At 39.7% G+C, this 13,533-nt stretch overlaps 1 protein-coding gene across 5 annotated transcripts in view; it reads right to left on the bottom strand.

Annotated features, from left to right (window-relative positions):
• MAGI3 (membrane associated guanylate kinase, WW and PDZ domain containing 3) overlaps positions 1 to 13,533 on the bottom strand; it is a 194,052-nt gene that overhangs the window by 94,547 nt on the left and 85,972 nt on the right. For all 5 annotated transcript variants that reach the window (XM_074977889.1, XM_074977890.1, XM_074977892.1 and 2 more), the window contains exon 2: positions 655 to 771. In XM_074977889.1, the coding sequence (XP_074833990.1) occupies positions 655 to 771 (117 nt within the window). The remainder of the gene's footprint in view (positions 1 to 654; positions 772 to 13,533) is intronic.

Genomic DNA, 13,533 nt, shown 5'->3' with positions numbered 1-13,533 from the left:
TGCAGACACACTTGAATTCCTCTGTATTTGGAATTTTGAGGCTTTAAGTAAAAATAACTGTGGCTGAAGCTACAAACGACAATAAATGCTTTAACACATAATTCATAGATTCTAAGGCAAGAAAAGACCACTGTGATAATTTTGATGTGTTTGCTGGTTTTAGGCTTGCTGATGAGAGGAAGGGGGTACACAAAAGATGCAACTGTCCTAGGGCCCAGGGCTCCTCATTGCTGCTGCTGCTCTAACGACTGGAGCCACAGGCCCATTAAATTGCTGCTGCCTCCTGGCTGTGCAATGTGGGTGACACTGAAGGGCTAGAGGAGGAATACTAGCCCCAGCTTTTCCCCTTCCAGGAGCATGGAACTGATTAACCTCCACATTGCCCAAGAGACCAGCGATTGTCAGCTCCCCAGCTGGTATGTCAATCCTTTAAGTATGGTTTATCAATAGACTAATTTCCCATTGTGTACCAAGTTAACTCAACATTCTTCATATGGATGGTAAGAGCCCACATAAAAATATCCTTTATGCAAAGGAATTCCTATTGAAATGGAGAAGAGTGAAGTAACAGGATCAAAGGAAAGAAGATTACAGGATTCTATGCGAAATTTTGATTGAAATAGATAAATTTATGCTAGCATTCTACATACTTACATGGGATGGTTCTCAAGTAAAGATTGTCTCTGATCACCTGTTGAAGTTTATGGTCTATAGACCCCTTCTGGAACTGCAGGCTCAGGTAGTGTCGCAAGTCTTTGTTGATCACTTTTCCTTTAAAATTAGAAAATATCATGAAAAACTTGCAAAAATATTTAAGATGATGCTCATGCCAACTAAACTGCATTTCAGTACAGTAAACATCTCTGCCAAACTAAAACAGAAAGAAGCTACAAATAAGTTCGTTTAGAAGCACCACATTGGGTAGAATAGCAGCAAGCTCCCAGAGTCAAGTCCTCAGCTGGTGTAAACTGACATATTTCCATGGACTTAAAATGAAGTCAGTAGAATCGATTCATAACCAGCTGATGATCTGGTTCCCGGATTACCACCTGTCCTCCTGACAATGAGAAAGAGTATCTGTGACCAAGACTGACTGACACCTTATACCTCCAGATTAGTGGCACATCTACAGGCACCCGCATGGCCCCAGAGTATCCTAACTTTTTTGGCCAGTTTAAAACAATTCCTTCCTTCTCATCCCCTATTACCTCTCCTTTACTTATGCTACATCTATGACATCTTTATCATCTGGACCCACAGTAAAGGGACTAAGAATTCCACAGAGATTTTAGCAATCTGCACACTTCCATCAATCTCAGCCTTGACTATTTCACATGAGAGATAAATTTCCTGGACACCACAGTGCAAATCAGTGATGGCCACATCAACACCACTGTACCGGAAACCCCGATTGCTGCACTTACCTACGTGCCGCCAGCTTCCATCCAGCACACACCACACGATCCATCATTTATAGTCAAGCCCTTGCACACAATTGCATCTGCTCCTGACAGAGACCCAAAACTTCAAGACATCTCCCAAGCATTCATAAAACTTAATTACCCACTAGGAGAAGTTAAAAAAACAGATTCACAGGGCCAGACAAATACCCAGAAATCAGCTACTTCAAGATAGGCCTAAGAAGATCAACAACAGAACACCACTTGTCAACACCTATCGCCCCCAGCTCAAACTCCTGCAACATATTCTAGATCACAGGGCCCTAGGTGACAGGCCTGTCCTTTCCTATAGATAACCTCCTAACCTGAGAAAGATTCGCACCAGAAATCACAGGCTGCACCACAGTAACACTCATCCTGGAACTTTCTTGCAACCAACCCCATTGCCAACTTTGTGCATATATTTATTCTAGGGATACCATCATAGACCTAACCATGTTAGTTACAAGATCCATGGCTCATTCTCATGTAACTCGACCAATATTATATATGCCATTATGTGCCAGCAATGCCCCTCCACTATGTATATTGGACAAACTGGGAAAACTTCACCAAAGAATGGACACAGAGCAGACATCAGGAATCTCAATACACATAAGCCAGTCAGTGAGCACTTTAATGGAGTGGGCCATTCTGTATACGACCTGAGAAAGTGTGTCATGCAACAAAGACTTTAAAAACAGATTGCATAAGGAGATCTGTGAACTGGAGTGCATATTCAAATTTGACACATTAGCACTTAGTATGAAAAGAAGACAGCAATTACCTTACATTACAAGGTCTATTTCCCTTCCTTTGATGCTCATAATTATCTCAGGCAAGGCAGTTAACATCCCCATCACCTACCTCCTTCACTCCTATGTACTTGATTTGTCAGTTTTTACTGCATTTTAATTTTAAACCTCTGTACTTATATATGTCAGTCTGTACTGGAAATGCTATTGATCTGATGAAGTGGGTCTGTTACACGAAAGCTCATCACCAAATAAATCATTTTATTAGTCTTTAAAGTGCTACATAACTGCTGTTTTGTTTCCTTTTATGGAAGACAAATGAAATATTAAGGCTTCAAAACTTCACTAAAAGCTTGGAACAGAAAATTCTCAGGCAAACCATAAGCCATATTTATGGGTCAAAGAACACATAACAATAAACCTTCTGCTGTACAAAATTTTGATTTACCAATTCTCTCAGGATTCTAGTTACTGTTCTATAAAAGCCAGTCTTTATCAGGTTTAAAAAAAACGAATATTTGAACTAAGTCCCTATCAAAAATTGCACGTGCATTCCAATAACCGTTTCATATTTTGTAGTGGGAGATGCCATATAAATTCAACCAACAAGTGACTATGTCTATACTTGCGGGGGGGGGGGGGGGGGGGGGGGCGGGTTTCAGTGCTGTCGCAAGGAGTAAGGGACATTGATGCAAGTCCAAAGAACTGATCTACAACAGGGAACAAAGTCAATCCTGATGCACCAATTCTAGCTATGCAAATAGCATGGCTAGAATCGCATATCTGGGATTGACTGATCCCTACTGTAGACCAGACCTTAAAGACTACCCACTACAGTAGCCACTCTCGCACCCCCCCCGATTTACCCAGGGGTTATGTTCTCACAACCCCTATATAAGTCAAATTTCCCGTGCAACTAGGGGAACCAGGGACCAGGCAAGCAGCCTGGCTTCCAGCTCCCCTCCACTTGTACAGCTGGGAAACTGACCAGGGCTGGTACCCTCATCAGTTTCCCCCTCTCCAGTCTGGGGCAGCAGTTGTGTTAATGTGAGACAGGTGCAACTCAGTTGCACATATCTTGGGAGTTTAGTGTATTACAGTACAGTGACCAGGCTCTGTTAAAAGTAGAAAAGCTTCACCAAAATAAGCAGCTCAACAAAAATGTGAATTGTTATCATAGTGATCCCATTTCAAAATACCTTACAGAATGCATGTCTCAACCATGACAATCTGGGGTGTGTGAAAAAATTAAAGTGAGATCACTTGAAATTAAACAACATCAAGCCAATTGCAACAAAAGACTTAACTACTTGAATTACATAGCTGTTCTCTGTACTAAAAGAATAGTTAGCGCATTTGTGGCCTTTATGCTTCTGGCAGCTTACAACGGAATGTGGCACAGTAAATTCCATTTCCTCCCCACTTAAAAGGCTTCCACTGTGCAAGCAGATTTTTCTGAAGCACCTTCCACAGACTTATCTACGTTGATGAGTGTCTGTAATTGAAGACAAAAATGGATAAGATAATAAAACAATGTTTAGAACACAACAGAAAGAATCAGCTCTGAATAATCAAAGGAGCCAAATGTATAAGTGGGAAAAATCAATGAGTCAAGTTAATCAGGAAAGGCAGCTGTAGCTTAACAGAGAGCTCAGATCAGGTAATAAGACCTAAATCCCATCCCTAAATATCATCACTGACTCAATCAGTGCTTCTCAAATAAAAGCACACACATCCACGGGGTACGCGGAACTCTTTCATTAGGTACACATCAACTCATCTAAATATTTGCCTAGTTTTACAATAGGCTATGTAAAAAGCACTAATGAAATCAGTACAAACCTAAATGTCATACAAATGATTTGTTTATACTGCTGTATATACTTTACATTGAAATGTAAGTACAATATTTATCTGACAAAGTGGGTCTTTGCCCACAAAAGCTTATGCTCCAATATATCTAGTAAAGGCTAAACAAAGAGACTAGTAAAAGCCGTGTTAAGTCTGTATTATAACAAAACAAACCAGCAGTCATGTGGCACTTTAAAGACAAACAGAACAATGTATTAGGGGATGAGCTCTTGTGGGACAGACCCACTTCCAGATCTGAAGAAGCGGGCCTACCCCACAAAAGCTCATCACCTAAAACATTATTTTGTTAGTCTTTAAAGTGCTACATGACTGCTGGTTTGTTTTGTTACAATATATCTATAAGGTGCAACAGGACTTCTTGTTCTTTTTTACAATATCTATATCTCCATCTGATTTAACGGGATTTTGGGCATGGATCTATCAACTGATGTTTTATTGTAGTGGAAAACCTTGCACATTTCACAGGACTTCCTTATCCTATTTGTAGCTCTCAAAGCACTTTTCAGCGACATCACAGCCTTTTTACAAGTGATTTAACTTGAGCAGAGCGGTTATAGCTCATGGTGGCACATCTTGTCCAGTAGCTCTCAACCTTTCCAGACTACTGCACTCCTTCTTCAGGCATCTGATTTTGTCTTTTGTACTCCCCCAAATTACACCTCACTTAAAAACTACTTGCTTAGACAATCAGGTATAAGTGCAGAAGTGTCAAGCACCCCATAAAATTACTCACTTTCTCATTTTACCATGTGCTTACAAAATCAATTGGAACATTTGTTACTGGAAGCAAGCAAATAGATTATGCATCTGAACCAGACCAGTTGTCAAACGGGATTCTGCATTTGTGGTGTGTTGAGTAGAGATTTTTCTTTTTTAAAGTATTTTTTCAAGTATTGTGTTACTTTACAATTATTCCTTTGTGACACTGCTGTCAGGTACCATTAGCAAACCTGTGATATCGCCAGATAACCACTGCCCCTCTAGCACACAAATAACTGAGACCTTGTTTTACTGCTTTATCCCTCTGACAGAAGAGTAACAAAGCAATCTATTGTATGTTGTCATCTTCACAGAAAGCATACTCACTAGGGTTCAGTGAGCTTTGCAAATTAAAGTTATGTACTTTGGTAGAATGTCTAAATCTTAAAGCACAAGAATTTTAATGATCATTTATTTTCAAAGCCTATAAAAAGGAGAGCTGATAAGATGTGTGTAGAGATGTGTGACAGGAATCACAGCATAAGGGCACTAAAACTAATAGCTTTGCAACTTACAGTACAGACTATGTACCTGTGGGCCTAGTAATGTCACCAGTAATTTGCACAAACCAAACAAATTATTAAATAAAAATCTCTTTAAATTACAGTCTTAAAGGAGTCAATGTCTCATGTGTTGTACAGCCAGCACAATGGGAATCTGATCCTGATCTGAGGACATAAGGCTCTGCTGCAACACCAATGAACAACTGTCACAGTACTACTCTACTCTGCTATAACAGAATGAAGAATGGGATTCCAAGGGATATTATTCAAAACTAATTTTGAGTCCTTATTTATCTACATCTAATAAATACTCAAAAAGGCTATTGAGAGCTAACTGGTCAAAATTCCGTTTCAGAATGCACCAAGTATAGCTGTCTCAGTTTAGTCATTTATATCCCATTGCTGAAGACTTGCAATTGTTTGTAGTTACAATTATAAAAAAAACATTTTGTACTTTCACTGTGCTCCAGCTCTATATTTAAAAATCAGGTTAAGTTATTACAGAGGCAAGTGGACTTTCTACTTTGGGTGAGTTAACATTTTGCTGACTCAGGACTAATATAATGGGTAAGTCTTGGTGCGTTATCAAGTGCTGTCGGTATAAAAAATTACACTCAAGGTTGCCTGGAGAAAGGGTGACAGATTAGATATGGGAAATGGAGCACTGGTACAGTAAAGGCTGTGGTCTTCCTTTCAGAAGAGAGTCAAGGGAGGAGTTATGACTATGACTGCAGGACAGGATGGCTGAACACCACAAAAGTCCAGAGCAATACTATACAACCATGAACCACATTTTCCTTGGAGAGAAAAATCAGGTTGATGTAATAATGAGGCTATTTTAAAATCATAGCAGTCAGGTCAATTTAGAGTGATTTCTAAGTGATGAGGAGGGGAAAGAACAGGTCTGCAAATTTCCTTTTCTGAATGCAACATCAATCAAGAATTTATGAGAAGATTCAAAATGTTATTGAAGACACTGGCAAAAATGCACACAGAGTTGAACAATTTAAAAAACACCATGTTTTAAGTATTCTATCTGCTGTGCACAATCAGCAGCAGTACTGTCAACATTCTATCAGTGAAAACAGTTTAATTCTTCAGCATCTTATTTTAGATCAGAATGGACACAATGTCTTATCATTCTGCAGAAATAAACTTTAGCGCTCTGTTTATGGCTAGATTTTGCTCTGGTCTCAAAAGTGGCCCTCAAGACACCCAAATGGATATTCCTCATCTTATTATTTAGAAAAACAGAATATACTTAACTAATCCCTTCCTGCTCCGAGGCTGTGTCTACACTACAAAAATAACTTCAAAGTTGCTTACTTTGAAGTACAACTTTGAAGCAAGCAACTTCAAAGTTGAGCATCTACACATGCCCTACTTTGAAGTTGAACTTCCACGTAGGGCACTACTTCATTCCCAGGAACCAAGTAAGGACTTTGAAGATGGGCTCCCTACCTCGAAGTAAGTGGGGAAAAAAAAAAGTGTGTGTAGATTCTCTGCTGGCTACTTCGATGTAGTGCCTAACTTCAAAATTAGTTCCTAGTGAAGATCCACCCCTAGAGCTCATCAACAGGAGACCTGGATTATTTCTTAAAAGTTAAGGAATACACATGGTACCTTTATTTGGTGTTAATGGTGCTAGTTTCCTACTTTGGAAACAATGTAAAATTCACAGCACTCATGAATTAGGTGGCCATTAACTTTCTCCAGTATGCACAAATCCCAGTACTTAAGAGGCAAGATGGCTGTTTTCCAAAAGAGATTCATGATCAGAGACTATCTTGTTAACATGCAAAAGTGACTGCATTGATTTCACGTATACAGTGTTATAGCTGTGTCAGTCTCGGGATAGTAGAGACAGGACATATCTTATTAGTCCAACTACTGCTGGAGAGAGAAACTTTCAAGCATAAACAGAGCTCTTCTTCAGCTATCAGAAACTTATTCAGAGCTCTGTGTATGTTTTCAAGGTTGTCTCTCCAAGAAGTGTTAGTACAATAAAAGGTATTACATCTCCCACCTTTGTCTCTCTAGCCCTCAGTTACTAAAGGAGGGAGTAACTATTCTTCCAATCTTCAGTGGAACTAGGCCAGGCATAAACAGAAAAAGGTAATTATTTCTATATCTTTCATGTTAATAAGAAAGATGATGAAACAAACAAGGGAAGAAGAGCTATGCTAAATTTAAAATGCAGGCAGTCTGGGGAAATAAAACCATACAATTCAATTACTCCTCTCAAAAATAAACTGTATAGGAGATCCTGTCAGCACTGACATTTCATTTCACACCCTTAATACAGCGTAAGACTAGAAGAGCAATAAAGCACGTTTTCAGACCTGACAAGGTCATCCCATTTTGGTGATGTATTACAATTTCATGAGTTGTTGTGGGACCTTTAAGAGCAAGTGAGGAAGACAGTCATTGTTAAATATTATAACTTCTTGAATGCAATATGAAAGTCTGGGCACTATTTCACACTATATAATGCATGCTGATGTAAACCTTAACACTTAGTAGAACTAACATTTCCCATATACTTACACATCAGAATTGTCAATGCAAAGAGAAGACCCATAATTAGGGCCCTACCAAATTCCCTATCCATTTTGGTTAATTTCATGGTCAGAGGAATTTTAAGATTGCAAATTTTATTATTTCAGACATTTAAATCTGAAATTTCATGGTGTTATTGTATAGGACCTGGCCCCAAAAAGAGAAATGCTGGCATGCCCCCTGAAATCTGTATTGTACAGGGTAAAAGCACACAAAAGGCTATATTTCACTGGTGGAAACCAGATTTCACAGTCTAATACGTTTTTCTTGTTATTTTTCATGGCTGTGAATTTGGCAGTTCATTAGGAGGGAGCAGGTTTAAAACAAACATTAAGACACATTTCTCACACAATATACAGTTAACCAGTTTGACTCACTACCAGGGATGTTGCAGAGGCCAGAATTCTAACAGGGTTAAAAAGGAATTAGATAAATTCATGGAAGATAGGTCTGTCAATGATGCATCCCCATTCTCTGGGTCTCCCTAGGCGTATGACTGCTATTTGATTACCATATTCTGTTCATTGTCTGAAGTATCTGGCATCAGTTTCTGTCAAACAAACAGGACACCGAGTTAACTGGACCATTAGTTTGACCCATAAAGCCATGCATATTCTTGCTTGTGGAATTAAGTATTTTCCAAATGCAATGAAGTTTAAGAAATGACTGCTTTTTATATGAATTAGATGCACAGGCCCTAGGAGGGGGAAGTGATGGAACCCCCAACATGCCCCCATCTCCACTCCATCCTGCCTCTGCTCTGCTTCACCCCTCCCCTGAAACCCATGCCCCACACCTCCTCCTGAGTGCACCCCATTGTTGTTCCATACAAACAAAAAGAGTGGTAACACTTTCCAACTTAAAAACACAAATACACCATCACTCTTCTTGGTTAAGCATTCTTTGCCATGGCAGAGTGAATATTATGAAATTTAAACCTCAAACTGAATTTCCTTTTTTGCTGTCAAACTATCTGCACAAAGTTTTGGATTTGCTTCCTGCAGCATAATGAGCAAGACATGTCATGGGAAATGAAAATAAATGATGTAATCTCCAGCACAAAAAAATATTTTCCATTTGTTGGAACACACTAGTTTACTGCTTGCAGACAAGCTGATTGCTCAATATTGAAAAAAATGTTTCACTACTGAAATGGCACGTCTACCTTCAAGTCATAGTAAAATTTGTTACGTTTCACTTTAACAGTAGAAGCATATTTCAAGTTCGATAAACTAAATGTTTGGTATCTGGTTCAGACTTCTGTATGTTCTGAGAAGCTTTATGTAAGAGATAAAATATACAAGCTGAACCTCTCTAATCTGGAACTCTCTCATCCCGCAACATCCATAATACAGCATGATTTTAATTAGCTGGATGACCACTTATTATGGGTATGGCCAAGCGTCCTGTGGTCCCATCAAGTTTGTTTACAGCTACCAGTTCTGGTTCTTAGTGTTCTGTGCTATAATTTAGTTATAAAATTACTCCTAAATGTCTTCTAAGAGTCCAGAAAGCAGTTCAAGTGTTGGTAATGTGATACACAATATTGACCTCCTGTGATCCAGCAAATTCTCTTGTCCAGCACTGGTAAGGTCCCCAGGAAGCTGTATGAAAAAGGTTCAATCTGTATAAAGATAGTTTCCTCCTGCCCTCCACCCCCATAGCAAATGCAGTGCTACTCCCTAAACATTTATGAATAAAATATCAACATGCATGGCACAAAGTAAAAATGAAGCTATTAAACAGACTAGCATGAAAGAGACTTAAAATACAAAAATGTACAATGAAAGGATTTGGCTGTATTCTCAGAATAATTCAGGACTAAATTACTGTACAGAGCCTGAAATGATTCCCCCAGAGAAAAAACAGAAGAAAGGCATTGAAAACACTGAGAAACAAAATGCCAAAAACCAAGCTGCAGAATAGTAACATGAATTAGAAAGAACAAAATAAAGAGGTAGCATAGATGTTTTAGGCAAGCCCTGAAACCTATTCTTATGTAAGAATAGTTACCACCACTCCCAGAGAGCCACAACAGCTCTTAAAAACATCCTATCCCCCCTGGGACAGCACTGCAGACATTTGGGATTTCTATTCATTCCGTTACAAAATTATTCCATGACATATAACATAGGAGCCAGTAAAAGAAAGTAATTTATTTCAAACATGCTTTGGGACATTCAGACTCTGTGTGGCAAAGCTTCTTCTATTCTCTCCACCTAATGGGGCTATCTACACTTGCAGTCCTCTTTCAAAAGAGGTATGCAAATGAGGGAAATCAAAAATGCAAATGATGTTAATATTTGGCACCTCATTTGCATATTTGTATTTCAAAAGAGCTTCTTCTCAAAGAAAACCAGTGTTGATGCTGCTCTTTTCAAAGCAAACACCATCTTTGAAAGAATTCTTCTTCCCTTTATTTAATGGGAATTAAATTATCCCATATGATTATTTAATTATCCCATATTTGATGTGGGAAAGTAGGATACAGCATAGAGAACAAACTGCACCATTTCAGTTAGCTGCAGTAATAGAAATAATTAACAAACAATAATGATGTTGAACCAACTCACACCAGGTTGGAATTTGATCTGGAAAAGTTAAGTGTCTCATTTAAAGCCTCAGAGTAACTTACTGCCTGAGCCTTGTTCTTGTGGGAAGAAGGAATCTTTTTAAGATGGTTTACTTTCAAAAGAGCACCATCTACACTGGTTTTCTTCTTTCGAAAGAAGTGCTTTTGAAATATGCAAGTGAGGTGCCAGATATGTAAATATGCACTCTATTTGCATTTTCGATTCCCCTCATTTGCATACCTCTTTCACAAGAGAATGCAAGTGTAGACGCACCCAATGTGTTTTTACACACTTCTTCCTGAAGACACCCTATCTGTAAGGTTTGATTTCCATCCTTGAGAGAGAACGAAAGGCTTAAAAAAAAAAAACTACTACTCTTAAAGTTTCAATTATTAGGTGCCTTCTACACCTATTGAGATATAACCCTACCATAGCATGAATAAATCATGTCAGAGATAGCAGTAGTGTGATCTGGGCACAAAATGGAAAACCAAGAGCTTCCCGAGATCTAATCCCAGGCTCAAACAATAAATTACTCTGAGGCTCGAAATGAGACACTTAACTTTTCCAGATCAAATTCCAACCTGGTGTAAGTTGGTTCAACACCATTATTATTTGTTAATTATTTCTATTACTGCAGCTAACTGAAATGGTGCAGTTTGTGTTCTCTATGCTATGTCCTACTTTCACACATCAAATATGGGATAATTCTTGCCCTGCACAACCTGAGAATTAATATCCTAAAGCAAGATGGCATTTATATCGGGTGTATAAACATCATGTTATAATAGGTGTTTTAAATTCATTACTCTGTTAGGGTATGCTTACACACCAGCCTTATTTCACAATATACTATTCCAGAAGAGTGGATTTTGAAATAATGCTGCTATTCACAAAATGGATTTTCAAATAGCACGTCTACATACAATACAGACCATTTCAAAATAGAACCACCTGGACACACTATGGCTTGTTTTAAAATAGGCTCTATTCCTGTCCACACAGCCCCTATTTTGAAATAGCTATTTCTGGGTTTGCTAGCTATTTGTTCTCTAAAGAGATTAACAATCTATCCCCAATGCATCACAAACTTCTCTAATGGAATGAGAGACTACAACAAGTTTATTAATGAAGAAAAGCAGTCATTGCTGGAACTACAATGGTATCCAGCTCCCCAAGAGAGCAACCTTCAGATAAAATGATGGAAAAACTTGCCTTATGTCACACCTTCTCTATTATAATGAAGTCCAATTTATATTTTGAACATGGGCTGAGTGTTCAAAGAGCAGCCAGACTTCTGAATATTGCCACAGCCTTGTAACAGAGCATTTGTTCTTGGCTAGAATGGTGTAGTAAATGAATGCCAGCAAACATACGTGCACAAATTATTTTCCTATTTCTAGTTCATAGTAATGAAAATAACCATTTCTTCTACCTCTGGGGAAACAAGTCAATATATAAGGACAATAGTGTACATACTTTGTATATAGAAGACAAGTTGAGCGTTTGGTTTGGTTTAAGAGTGTGCGTGAGAGAGTGAACAATGACAACATAACTGAATCAACTGATGCAAGGACTGGAGGCAAACAAGGGTGTGATATAACACCTCTACTATTTAATACCTTCCTGGCAGCCATGCTCCAGGTTATCAGAGACAAGCTGCCAAGTGGAGTCAAAATAACCTACAAGACAGACAATAGCCTCTTCAGCCTTGGTCACTTCAGAGTCAAGACCAACACCACATCATCAGTGGTAAAATTCCAACTATGCCAAGGTCAGTGCTACATCAGAAGATAGTTTCCAACCACCTACATTTTCACCATGGCCTGCCACATATTGCGACTGATTCTCAATACACAAAAGACCAAAGTTCTCTTTCCGCCTACATCTGCCATGCAACATCAACAGCTCCCTCTACCTTGGAATCAATGTGTCTAGCAACACTGACACTGATGATATAATCTGCCTACAAGTTTTCAGTGCCAGTGTGGCTGATGGTCATTTACAGAGACAAGCCTTTAATGACCGTGACATCAAGACACAGACCAAGACTCAAGTCTACAATGCTGTAGTCAACCCTTTGGTGCTACATGGAGCTGAAGCCTGGACTCCCTACAGACACCACGTAAAAGATCTAGAGAAGTTCCACCAAAAGGCACTTGCGACAATATTGGGCATCACATGGCAGGACAGATGGACCAATTATAGCATCCTCACATTTTTCCCCATGCACACCCTTTCCCCAGCCACTTCCAGTCCCCATCTTTAAAACTCACCATGATCAGAATTCCTCCAGAGGTCTGCATCTGCCTGTACAGGACCAGGAACAGTGTCAGGTTCTCTTCAGAGGAATGTATTTCAGTAAAATGTTTCAACCCTGTAACAGGGCTGCTCCAGTCACTCGTTAATGGTTACTTTTAGCAGGCCCAACCTTGAGAAAGCAGCCAAGTTCCATTAGACCATCTTCATAATCTCAGGGGGAAAAAAAACCAAGGGACAAGAGAGGACCTAGTGAGTGAAGTTTTGCAATATTCATTGCTCCAAATGGACAGAAGGGAGTAGAGATGGGCCAAAGAGACGAAAGACAGAAAAGAAACCACTCAACACATGCTGAAGCTGATGGAGAAACCAGTCTGACATGCTGAGGAGTCTAAGATACCAAGCAAACACAACTGGCAAAGGTTTTCCCTGCCAGCACATTTGCCAAAACTCTATCCATTAATCCTCCCTCTACCCCCTTACAGAACTTTCTCTGGCAGCACATGGATAGAAAGGTTACTCACCGTAGTAACGGTGGTTCTTCGAGATGTGTCCCCGTGGGTGCTCCACATTAGGTGTCGGGCTCGCCCGGCGCCGCAGATTGGATCTTCCAAGCAGTTTCTGCCGGACCATGCATGCGCCGGTGCGCGCCGCTCCCCCGCGCGCTCCCGGCCATGTGCGCGATCCGGTCCCCGCCAGTTCCTTGACCAACCGCCTCGGATGCTCCTGCAAAACACTAAACAGAGATCCGGAGCGGGGAGGATGGGCGGGTAGTGGAGCACCCACGGGGACACATCTCGAAGAACCACCGTTA

The sequence above is a fragment of the Carettochelys insculpta genome, chromosome 26 (assembly GCF_033958435.1).
Source record: "Carettochelys insculpta isolate YL-2023 chromosome 26, ASM3395843v1, whole genome shotgun sequence".
NCBI lineage: Eukaryota > Metazoa > Chordata > Testudines > Carettochelyidae > Carettochelys > Carettochelys insculpta.
This window is presented reverse-complemented; position numbering and strand designations above follow the sequence as displayed.